Source organism: Fomitiporia mediterranea (genome assembly GCF_000271605.1).
Source record: "Fomitiporia mediterranea MF3/22 unplaced genomic scaffold FOMMEscaffold_5, whole genome shotgun sequence".
NCBI classification, from domain to species: Eukaryota; Fungi; Basidiomycota; class Agaricomycetes; order Hymenochaetales; family Hymenochaetaceae; genus Fomitiporia; species Fomitiporia mediterranea.
In genome coordinates this window covers 898,022-909,506 of record NW_006760390.1, presented here as the reverse complement: position 1 = coordinate 909,506, position 11,485 = coordinate 898,022, and the positions used below count along the sequence as shown (strand labels likewise).

General features: G+C 46.5%; 4 protein-coding genes across 4 annotated transcripts; 1 reads left to right on the top strand and 3 right to left on the bottom strand.

The window, feature by feature from the left end:
• Positions 1-114: 114 nt before the first annotated feature.
• On the bottom strand, positions 115-5,352 carry FOMMEDRAFT_139869 (uncharacterized protein; the record flags this gene model as incomplete). Its single annotated transcript, XM_007265237.1, has 15 exons — positions 115-285; positions 346-396; positions 460-625; positions 694-847; positions 907-1,773; positions 1,825-2,017; positions 2,067-2,128; positions 2,194-3,025; positions 3,084-3,289; positions 3,348-3,689; positions 3,743-4,153; positions 4,208-4,426; positions 4,477-4,878; positions 4,929-5,063; positions 5,119-5,352. The coding sequence occupies 15 exons, from the start codon at positions 5,350-5,352 to the stop codon at positions 171-173; spliced, it is 4,389 nt and encodes a 1,462-aa protein (XP_007265299.1). The 3' UTR covers positions 115-170.
• A 223-nt stretch (positions 5,353-5,575) lies between these two features.
• Positions 5,576-6,456, top strand: FOMMEDRAFT_27602 (uncharacterized protein; the record flags this gene model as incomplete). Its single annotated transcript, XM_007265236.1, has 5 exons — positions 5,576-5,579; positions 5,632-5,639; positions 5,696-5,809; positions 5,858-6,241; positions 6,304-6,456. The coding sequence occupies 5 exons, from the start codon at positions 5,576-5,578 to the stop codon at positions 6,454-6,456; spliced, it is 663 nt and encodes a 220-aa protein (XP_007265298.1).
• A 127-nt stretch (positions 6,457-6,583) lies between these two features.
• On the bottom strand, positions 6,584-9,003 carry FOMMEDRAFT_133116 (P-loop containing nucleoside triphosphate hydrolase protein; the record flags this gene model as incomplete). The annotated part of the gene is made up of 8 exons (XM_007265235.1): positions 6,584-7,134; positions 7,186-7,605; positions 7,659-8,044; positions 8,092-8,352; positions 8,413-8,641; positions 8,697-8,805; positions 8,854-8,952; positions 9,001-9,003. The coding sequence occupies 8 exons, from the start codon at positions 9,001-9,003 to the stop codon at positions 6,584-6,586; spliced, it is 2,058 nt and encodes a 685-aa protein (XP_007265297.1).
• A 319-nt stretch (positions 9,004-9,322) lies between these two features.
• On the bottom strand, positions 9,323-11,485 carry FOMMEDRAFT_19081 (endoglucanase). Its single transcript, XM_007265234.1, has 15 exons — positions 11,415-11,485; positions 11,345-11,357; positions 11,271-11,288; positions 11,162-11,212; positions 11,016-11,102; positions 10,929-10,963; positions 10,784-10,877; positions 10,664-10,727; positions 10,543-10,606; positions 10,374-10,490; positions 10,101-10,323; positions 10,002-10,043; positions 9,826-9,946; positions 9,624-9,772; positions 9,323-9,574 (listed from the first exon to the last, which is right to left on the bottom strand). Exons 1-15 carry the CDS (start codon positions 11,472-11,474, stop codon positions 9,555-9,557), a joined length of 1,158 nt encoding a protein of 385 aa, XP_007265296.1. The 5' UTR covers positions 11,475-11,485; the 3' UTR covers positions 9,323-9,554.

Genomic DNA, 11,485 nt, shown 5'->3' with positions numbered 1-11,485 from the left:
GCTCGTAAGAGCCCCAAGACGATCTTGTGGTGTGACGGAAATAAGTTGAGATAAGCGAGCAAGGGAATATTCGTGAAATAATCTCGTCCGATGAAATTCATCTTGTCTGATGGGATTGACAGATTGATTATACAAATAAACGTGCAAAGACAAGTGAGGTGCGATGTAAGTTAAGATTGGGCAGCTGTCCGTTGAGTCCACTCAATTGCCTTCTCCTTCACGATTCGTTGTCCTTCCTCATCGCCAATCCGCCGTTCAAGCTCGAGCCATTTCTTGAAGAACGACCTATAACAATTTTGTTGTTCAGCTGTGTTCTAAATAAAAAGGAACAAGAAAAGTACTAACTTCGCTTTGTGGCTGGTCATCTTGTGTGAGAATACGCGCTCGAATAGGTTTCTATTCCGCAGACTGTTAGTCATTTTTCTTCCTTTATGACGCTGGTTGAAGGGGCCAACGTACCGTACGCTCTGAATGTCCTTTTGTCCAGCTTCCATATCCACGTATATGGACCATAAGTCCCAACGCTTTGGGTGTGAATCTACGATGCCCTCGAAGATCGTCTTGCCCCTCTCGGGATCGCCAAGCTTGTACTCGAGTTGCGCGAACTTCGAGATCGTCTTCAAGTCTGAGTACACCACGTAGATGCCAGTCAGTTGATAGAAATAAGGGCTAAAGCTTAATAAAGGCACTGACGTTTTCTCTTTTCCAAGCTCTGTAAACTACGAGGCAATAGTTTACGGGACTCATCAGCTTGGCCACGTCGTAGATAATGCTCGCCGAAGAGCGTCCAGACTTTTGAACTCTGGCCGAATTTCTTGCATGTGCGTTTGTATTGCTCTTCCGCTTTCTAAAAAGTGTAGAGTAAAATCAATAATCCCATGTTGCCACAGATCATTGCACCCTTACCTCCGGTTTGCCTGACTGATCAAATATATTCGCAAGTCGTAAATGAATTGTTTTTGAATCGTTATGCCTTGCAGCATCTCTAAAGAGAGCTTCCAGACTTTCGTCCGTCCCATACGTGTTCTCCAAGTTCAGAAGGGCAATCCAGACATTCAGCTTCTCCTGTTCCTCTCGTATACTGATCGCCTGCAGCGCGCGTTTCCCAATTTCCCTTGCCTTGTCGATCTCGGCGAGCTGTAGTTGGAATGACATGTATTGGATCCAGAGGAAGGATGAATTCGGGGATGCGAGTAGATGGCGTTCAAAGTCTGCCACGGACTCTGGTGTTCGTGTTTGCATATCGGCTGTTAGGTCTTGCTCGATCGTCTTTTTCTTCTTCTTTTTACGCTTTTTGTCAGACGGTGCGTCTGAGTCTTCGTCTGATGATGACGAAGTAGCCTCTTCAGCGTCGGATTGTTGTTGTTCGTTTGTCCATTGGAAACCTTGAGGTGCAATGACTGGAGCGAGTAGAGGAGCGTTTTGCTTTGGAGAATCAGGAACGACAGTAGGAGGGGCAAAAGTAGAAGAGTCGACGATCATTTCGATATCATCTTCCTCATCCTCGCTAGCGTCTTCGATAACTTTGTTTTCCTCTGCATCCGATTCGCCGCTCACTTCGTCCTGCATCTGTATATCGCCATCTACTTCAGCATCAGGTTCCATATTTTCCGGCTGTGATTCTAAATCCTCTTTGGAAAAGTATGAAGGCTTGAGGCCTAAGGAGATGTGGCGCTTTTCGGTGTCGACTGACAGGACGATGGCCTTTACCGGATCACCTTCCCTGAAGTGACGTAGGGCTAATGTGACATCCGCGTCTTTATTGTCTGTAATCTAAATCGAAAGATTAGTATCATAGAATAAGAGAAAGCGTGCTTTACGTACCTCCGATTTGTGACATAGACCGGATAACTTGGCGCCGTCGATAGAAATGAAGATTCCGTAGTCTTCAACCTTCTTCACTTTGCCGTCGACTTTCTGGCCCTCGGTTAAATCACTCAGCAGTTTTTCCGGCTTTTCAGGTAAGGTCTTGGTAGAACGGAAGGTCATTTCGACTTGTTTCTTTTCACGGTTGATCCTGATAGACAGTTAACGTATGTGAAAGTTGACTATTCATGAATACCTACCCTAAAATTCGTCCGCTGACAAGCTGATTCTCCTTGAAACCACTTTTCCAGTCTTTGACATACTAACAAAATAATATCAGACAAGCGCATGACAACTATAGGGCCACTTGGCCGGTGGCACACATACCTCGTCGTAAAGTTCCTTGATCTGCACGCGAGCATCAATTCCACGCCCTATAGTCACGAAGACACCATGTTCGGCGACATTCTTCACAAATCCTCTGAGTCTTTGCCCAACCTTCAAGTCTTCAATGCCCGGGACTTCGAGATCAACGACCTTCTCTTTAGCATTCTGGTCTAACCTAGACGGCCTCGTCGACAATGTGAGACGTTTCGCTTTCTGGTCAATTACAATAATCGCTGCAGTTATCGTAGAGTCCATCGCGGGCATTGCGATTAGTCGCTCGAAGTCATCCGTAGTATCAAGAGGATGCAGAGTACCGGTAACTCTACCCGCAAATTTCACAACGGCACCTTGTTTACCTAGCTTCACAACCCGGCCGACAACGGTCGAACCCTCTGATAACGCGCTTAAGTCGATCGGTTCTTGCTTCGATGATGAAGCCTTCGGAGAGGGACGGTTTGCGACGATGACGATCCCCTTGTCAAGATTACGCGACACGACAACTAGATCCTCCATTTTCTCGCCACTCGTGATCGACGATCGTAGTTGCTCTACTGTTTTACGCCGACGGTTTGCAATATTATGCAGAGAAATCAAAGCGCGTGCCCGCGATGGCTCAAGGATTAAGACGACATTGTCGCCATGCACTTCTTGTACTGTTCCAGAGACGGTCTGCCCGACCTCTACGCTCTTGATGTTACCTATAGTAGATTCCCCTAATGCCTGTCGGATGCTTGCGACTATACGACCTGCTTCTCTGTCTACAGATACGATGCAGACCTTTAACGATTTTCCCACCGCATAAGATTCAGCAAGATTCGTAACAGGTGTCTCGCTATTAGATAGTCAGCTAAATGTTAAATGCCAAACGTGCTGCGTGTATGTGGACATACCTGACCTCCCGTGCTGGGACAACAGCACGAAGATGGTTGTAAAATTCCACCACGAGACTCTTCTCCAGGACTTTACATATCGTACCATGGATCACCATACCAGCTTCGGCATCTTCTATTTTTGATAATATGGGTAAATCCGATTCAACCAGTGTTTTCTTTGCCGTCAGCATGATCCTTTTGCGGTCAGGTTCAACCACGAGTACCTAGATGACAAAAGTTCTGTAAATGATGAAAATTAGACAAATAACAAGATTGACGTACCCTACACTTCAGAGTTCCACCGGGTTTGAAACGCTTTTGTGGATGCTTTAGCATTATATCTGCATAATGATTTGGCCAAATCATAGCGTCGACATTCCCATTAATCGATACGAAGAGACACGATTCGGTCAACTTTTTCACGGTTCCTTTCACAAGCTCGCCGACGGTAACGTCGTCTACCCGTAAGAACTTCTGCGAGAGCACTGAAGGCCTAAACGATAGTTGCAGGATGCCGTCTAATGCGTGAAATCCAACCACACGCGCTTGGCGCGATGTACCGATCTTCCATGGACCAGAATTAGATGATAGAGAGGGAACATGGTCATCAGAGACATGAGAAATCTGTTTGGTAGACTTCAGTTTCCATTGATATATCCCCAACGCGACAAACGTACATGAACAAATCCTTCCAGGTCTTCTTCCACACCGACAACTAAACCCCTCTCTGGCTCCACCCGTTTTACTTTCACTGATTTAAGCATGGTCCCAACTGGGAAGCTCTCTTGTACAGACTGGCCACTTTCTGCACTACGCTTCTTAGCGTCCAGTGTAAGCACATGTTCTTTCAAGCTCAGTGCAAATCGTGGTGGACTGGTTCCAGCAACATCATACAGAATGCGAGCTTTAAGCTTCTTCCCTACTTTGAACTCCGAAGCAGATGTGGAGGAGGGTAAATGATATAAATCGATAGTCCCTTCAAAGGAACCGAGTATTTGGACGGCTAGACCAGACGGAACTACAGACGTCACAAGGGCCTGTACGAGCGTCCCTGGAAGCACGGAAGAGACATTCGTCACTTCTTTTTGCTTCACGATGAAAGGGTCAATACTTCATTTGAGTGCTAGAAAAACACGACTTACAATGGCATTCTTAAAATCGGACTCCGAGTCAGTGAGAATACAAGTACGACCGTCGTCGCCCATTTTCTCAACGATAGTGTTCATGAGACTCCCAGTACGTCTCCGATCGCTGCTGCCATCTTTTTGGGCTTTGAATCGCAGGAAACCCGAAACATCCGGTAGTCCAATATTTAGAACGTAACCATGATCCTCTACACTCTTCACTGCCGCGCAAAGTGTCTTTGTAAAATCATCAATATAAAGCTCTTGCCAAAAATATGACCACTTACATGACCTTTCTTCAGGTCCGATTTATTAAGTCCAGAATTAACTTGTTCAGGTATAAGGCTCAGTTCCACCCTACGGCTGGCCTTCTCTACGCCGTCCTTGGAATGGCTGAAGATCTGTCCGTCCGTACTGCCAGGAGGTTTGACAGAAGAGACTACCGCGCGGACGTACTGACCGGTTTGGAATAGATCGGTCAGGTCCGGTGGGTCTTTAGCATGCCCTTCAGACTCTGAACCTTCCTCCGATACATCGTCTGCGTCAGCAGCCTCCAATGCACTTGTTAATTCCGAAGAAATATGCGTGATTGGAACATGTCCAAGTAGTTGATCAGGGAGCGAGACAATCAAGCTGAATGGGTAAACTGCAACGATTTGACCCAACAGTTTCATTCCAGGGACAATACGCTATGGCAACCTTAGCTTACGGAGAATTATGCCTTGAATTATTCACTTACTTTGTAGTTTAGATGCTCAACTCGAACACCCGATGATTTTGGTTTGTGCACTTCGGTAGATAATTTTTTAGCAGATCTCGATGCTGACTTTACTCGCTTGGCCTTCTTGGATGGCTTGTTTTGTGCAGCAGAATCCTGACCAAAGTACGGTGAGGAGAATTCCAACAGTTCACAATACAAGTAGACTCACCCCGAAGACGTCTTCATCGTTAAGTTCCTTTATAGCTTCAGCCCTTATTGCCTTGTACTCGACTGGCGTAAAACTGGTGCCCCCGCCTCTTGGAAAGTCTACCTCTTCTGGTCGAAGCACAGAGGGAGTCTGAGTCTTGACATCTTCAGTTGGGTCAGATGTTTTAATCCTCTTCCGCTGACGCTGAACCGAGGAGGACGAGTTAGGCTCTGAGCCTCTTTTCTTGCTGACCATCTCTGAAGAGCCAAAGAGATAGGCAAAAAATGTGATAGCAAAGGTGCCGACAGCAGTACGGCAGGGCTGAGCTATGGACTTACTAGTAGGCCTGGCGTCCAAATTTTTGGTTTCTATTCATAGCCGTGGGAAAGTAGCGGTCACACGTCTGGCCGACGCGTGCAGCATCTTCGACTCTTTCTCATCTCTCTTCTGTCTACGACGGTCGCATTACGCAGACATTATGGGTAAGTGTGTAAACATAACACATTATTTTATGCTAACTGATGATTCACTTAGATTTTCAGGTATTTGTTCTGATATTATACGTTTGCAGCACAAATGCTGACTGTTGATCAAAAAGAATCGAGTCGGGTCGAAGTTCGGTGGTGGTGGTGTAGCAGGCGCTTCGGAGGCCAATGTCGACAGGCGAGAGCGTCTCAGAAAATTGGCGATGGAGACCATTGATCTAGCAAAGGTGAGTGCGTCTTGTCCGCAATCGGCTTCCAGTACTTATTCCTTGTAGGATCCATACATTCTCCGCAACCATCTTGGTTCATACGAATGTCGTCTCTGTCTTACTCTTCACACAAATGAAGGCTCCTACCTTGCACACACGCAAGGTAAAAAGCATCAGACCAACCTGGCCCGACGTGCCGCACGCGACATGAAGGATGCGCAGCTAATGATTGCACCAACTCAAACGAATGTGCAACGCAAAGTGTTCCTGAAAATTGGAAGACCGGGTTATCGGGTCACAAAAGTACGCGATCCAGAAATGCGACAAGAAGGGATGATGGTCCAGGTTCACCTCCCACAAATCAAAGACGGTGTCATTCCACGACGTAGGTTCATGAGTGCTTGGGAGCAGAAACGGGAGCCTCCAAACCGGGCTTATCAATATCTCATTGTAAGGGCAGTTTATAAACTCTCTTCCTTTCTGTCACGACTAAATATCTTATCCTGATCCAGGTCGCGGCTGAGCCATATGAGACTATAGCGTTTCGCATTCCTGCTAGAGAGATCGAGGATGACGATGACGATGAGGGAGGTTGGAACTGGTCGCACTGGGACGCAGACACGAAGCAATACAGCTTCCAGTTTATGTTTAAATCGCATTTCTGATTTCGACCTTGTGTATCATTATTGTCATCATGTTGCTTGGTAGCTCGCTAATGAATGAGTAGGCTTGCGTGACACGCTATATACCAGTGTACATGAGAGCATACAACAAAAGAAATCAGGAAAGCAATTAATCGTATCCTTTACCACTCCTTTGTTTCGCTCTCTTGTTACCTTTGAAGTGCTTCTTGCTTCCTTTCCCAACGACCTCTGCTCCATTGGCCGCTAAGACAGAAGCAATTCTCGCTCTCCGACCTTCAACGGGTGTTCCGTCGTCATTCATCATGTTCTGGTGTGGATACACCGTCCCTCGAGAGTAGGCCTGTCCATGACGAGCGGTGCCCTGCACGAACGGCCGGGCAGAAAGTGCTGAACCAGGGGAGAAAAACGATTCGTCTATCGCACGCGCTTTATGACTCGTCACGGGCTGTCCTTCGCCACTTCCACCCGTGTCAATGAATGTATCCGCATCCTTCGTGACTCGGGTGATAGGTGCTCGTTTTCGTTTTGCTATCCGTCGTAAAGCATATTCCTGCGCTTGTCCATTAAACTCGTCCTCCGATACGCCAGGTGGAGGATGACAGTATAAAAGCTTCGCATTCACGTAGTCTTTCAGAATGTACCGAGCTGCACGAGCCTCATCGGGATTCCCCATTCCCGCTCTAGCGAAACCTCGTGCCACTTCAAACAATTTGTCAAGGTGGAGTCAAAAAGATTAATACGATTACTTACCAGCATATGTTGTAAGAAGGTCCTCAGCACTGACTTTGCCATCGCCGCCGTCTTCGTGGGTCCTTGTGCGAATTGTCAGTCCATAGGTAGCCTCAAGAATCGCCTTCGGTATCCGCTTCACAACAAGTGTGGTAGGTGCAGTATACTCGCGTAGCTGGTCAATGGGCAGTACACCATCGCAAACCAGATCCGCTGTAGTCGTTGCAAACTGAGGGAAGACAAGGCCTGGACAGTCACATAGGACGATGGAGGGGGAAAGATGTATTGTCTGGAAATGCTTCGTTTTGCCTGGCGTAGCAGACACACTGACTTTCTTCTCGCCCAGAAGAGAGTTGATAGTGCTGGATTTTCCAACGTTCGGATAACCGACGAGACCGACGACAAGTTTTGATGGTATATTCGCCTCTGCGTCAATGAAAGCTAACATCTATGTCAGGCTCTGAGTTCAAGAACCGAGAGTCATTGTCACGCACCTGATAAATCTGGTGCAGAGTCTACGAAAAGAGCTTCCAGCTCAAGCACACTGAGTACTCGGGTTCTGGGATCTTTGCTATCTTCGCTTTCTTCTTCTGCGTCGAAATAAAGATCATCGTCCGAGGATGATTCGTTATCAGAGCTGCTTTCATCAGTGTCCGAACCCGGTGATTCGGGTGGGTTTGAAGTCTCCTGTGGTTCTGATAGTTTTTCGCCGTGATCTTCAGCCGCTTGTTCGTCACCAATTGATCCCTCCACACGTTCATCCTTGGAATTCGGTTCGTGTGGAACAAGCCTCCGGGCCTCTTGCAAAGCCACTGCTTTAGCTGCCGAAAAGAAAGCGTACTGTATCCCCTCCCGATCGAAGTAATCTGCCCAATACCGCCTGAAGAAATTGAGTGAATGCAAAAGATATCTAACAAAATATCTGACCTCTGCTGAGCTGTAAGTAAATCAGCCTTGTTAATCAAGAGTAGCGAATTTCGCTTCCCATCGCCAGATCTATGTTCTCCCTCTGGAACTTCCACATCTTTAACGTATACTTCTAGGTCCTCGCACCGGAACCGGAGGGGATTGCGTGCGTCAACAATTTGAACGACCAAATGAGATCTCTCAAGAACTCTCCATAATTGCCTCCACACCTCTAGGTTGCGTTCGAATGGTGTTAAGAGCAGCCCCATATCATCTTGTAGCCTAACAAAATGCCAATCAAACATTAGACATGGATTAGACACAAGAAAGCACGGTACCAACTGAGCAAGACCCCTTCTCCACTCGAGGAACGCATCACGTTCCTGCCTCTCCAGCTGTGCATGTGTCATTTCCCGTGTCCACGGGGGTCTCCGAGGTACTCGGAGACGATTCTTGTGCTGTTTATGCTGTTCAAGAGCCTGCTTCTCTTCCTCGTCGGATAGAAGAAACGGATTATGTGCGGATGAAGCACCAGCATTCGGTGTTTGGACAATTGTAATGTTGCGACGTTCTATGCAGGAAGTTAGTAAATGATACTCGCAAGTAATTATGTGCATATAGTCTACCTGCAGTGAAGTCTGTAGCAGCTAACTGTGCTGTATTCAAAAATTCATCCAGGTCATTCTCTTGTGTCACCGACCGCAGCCGGCTTGACGAATCAACATCTGTAGTATACTTCAAATGATTTAAAAGGTGTCTTTGTACAGACGGCAGTGAACTGACAAGTTTGGTCTCCTGGGCGCGACGAGCATCCTTAGATTTCTGATTGATAATTGCTCGTCCAAGGCCAGTCGGATTCAAATTCTTCTTTTTCACTGGTGCCTATTCACATGTTAGATACGTGTAGCAGATACCTCCTACGATACCTACCATTCTTTGTAACTGGCGAAATATTATCTCGTGAATAGGGAAAGATCAGCGTAACAGTCGAGGTATACTACTGCTGCAATTTTATAAATAAATTTACTTCGTTTCGTGACAGCTACCAACTTTAGTCACAGTAACAACTTTCAGACAGACGACAGTTCACTCTTGCACATTTATTTTGGCTACCGCTAACTTTCAAGTTACTTGTCCTAGATCGGCAGGAATGAAAGTAATTGAGAATTGATGCGCTTTGGTCGAATAAGAGATCAAAAATTTTCTTGTTTGTTTGAAATACGTGATACACAGCACATCACCAAATTGAACACGAAAATGTATTGGAATTTACTGCTAAGACATATATTTTTTACATATTGTGGATCCTTATATTCGCTTATAAAGTCTACATGTAAATATATTGCCTTGTCAGACTCTGCACGTTTTGGTGATGCAGCAGTCGCGGAACCGAATTTAAAGAACCCCGAAGAAACCCAACAAAAATTACAATAAAGCCTTTGAGAACTTTGCAAATGGTCTCGCGAAGGAAGTAGAGTACGCAATCAAGGAAGATTTGGTCGGACTAGAAATTCGTTGAGAAAGACGCTCCGAAATATGTCAGAGAAACTTACTAGCTGCGGTCCACAGAGCCTGGTCAGTCCCGTTCTTGAATGGCGTCTCGGTCAATACGTATGTCGTGTCAAATGCTCCAGCGGCCCAGGTGGTGAACCCAACAAGCGAGTCGGAGTTGGACTTGACGAAAGCGAGCTGGTTGTTCAGTCTAAACGCCAGTAAGTTCAGAGTTAAAATTAGATTAGAGAGTCGATGGCTTACAAAGTCTCGCATGATGCAGTGTTTCCACCACCTGTTTCGGAAAGGATAGCTTGACGGTTACCGTTGGACTTGAGCCAGCTGACAAGCGTTTGAAGGACCTGTACGTTGTCGGTTGTGCAGTCTACGAGAAAAGTGTAAATGCAGTAACGTCTCTTCCTAATTACAAGTTCACCAACCTGGGTGAGTACCTGAATTGTCGCTGTCGAGGTACTTGTGAACTGCAAGGTAGATCTTAGTGCCATGCGATCGGAGCCGAGGACCGAACGCGTACTTACCATCGAAGAGCAGCTTAGAAGTGCCTCCTGCAGGATCGGTCACAGTAAGAAGGTCAGGACCTGCTTCAGTCGGGAGAGCCTGAGCAGACGAATAACTGGATCCAGGAATCAGAATCAATTGAGACGTCGCTCCAGCCGCACGGATCGCGTTAACAGCAGCTTGAACGGAGCCAGCCCAGGCCTTGAGGTCTGGAATGTCGTGCGGCTCGTTCATGACACCGAACTAAAGAAAATATGAGAGGTAGAAGATTGACCCGGCTTCAGTGAACTCACGATTACGCGAGATTCGCTCGCGTACTTCTCAGCAATCTGGGACCAAAGAGAAGCGAATTGGTCGTTTGTTGGTCCACCTTGAGCAATAATTTCACCATTCCACCGAGCATAGTTGTGCTACAGTAGATAATGATTAATGAGTAGCGAGAAGCTAAGGAATATAACTTACCACATCCAGAATTGCATGGACGTTGCTACCGGACGATAATGCGGCCTGAACCGTCGTATCGTAGCTGAATGTTGAATACAGGTAAGGTCAAAAAATTCTTGACAAAGCCATCAAATCTCACATTTGGAAGAAAGTTTCGTTGATGGAGCCTCCGACGGTAGGTGTCATCAGTTGCCAAGCGAAGGCTACAGTTAAGTTTGTCGTCAGCATCTCAGGACACTTTCCCCTGTCCAATACTCACGGATGCGGAAAATGTTAGCTCCTTGGCTCGCAAAGTGAGTGAATTGATCAACGGGTGGGGACACTCCAGTTCCGGAGAATGATCCGTTGGTTGCCTACGTGGATGATTTATGCTTGATATAATTGATATAGTTGATGCTACTTACAACACTAAAGTCATATCCAGCCGTGTTGACACCACCTGAGTAAGAAATTTAGTAATGTAAAGCTGAAGATTTCTTGGACGATCGTACCCATGAATGGAATGGAGGAGGCGGGCGAAGAAGGTGCAGGAGAGGACGACGACGTAGTAGCCGTTCCAGGCAAGCACTGGCTGTAGTCTACAAATTTTGGGCTCATTTCAGTCTCACTCTTTCAACTCACGTTTACGCTAACTTACAATCGTTCAGCTCTGTGCAAACGCTGCCAGAGACGCAGGTCGTAGCCCCGCCTATTCAAGAAAATAAGTCTCAGATATCTTTGGAATACGTGGTAAGGAAAGTACTTACTCCATCCAATCCCACCACCTTCCAAGGATTGTTGTCAGCTCGCCTTCATACAGTCTAAAAGTCAATGCTCTCACATTGTTGGTAGAGCTAGTTGTTTTCAAATGTTAATTGCTGACTCGGGTGGCACTTAATGTTGTAACTCACCCCAGACTGGGCGTAGACAAAGGGCAAAAGGGCAACAAGAGAAACAGCGACCGACTTCATTGTCAAGATCA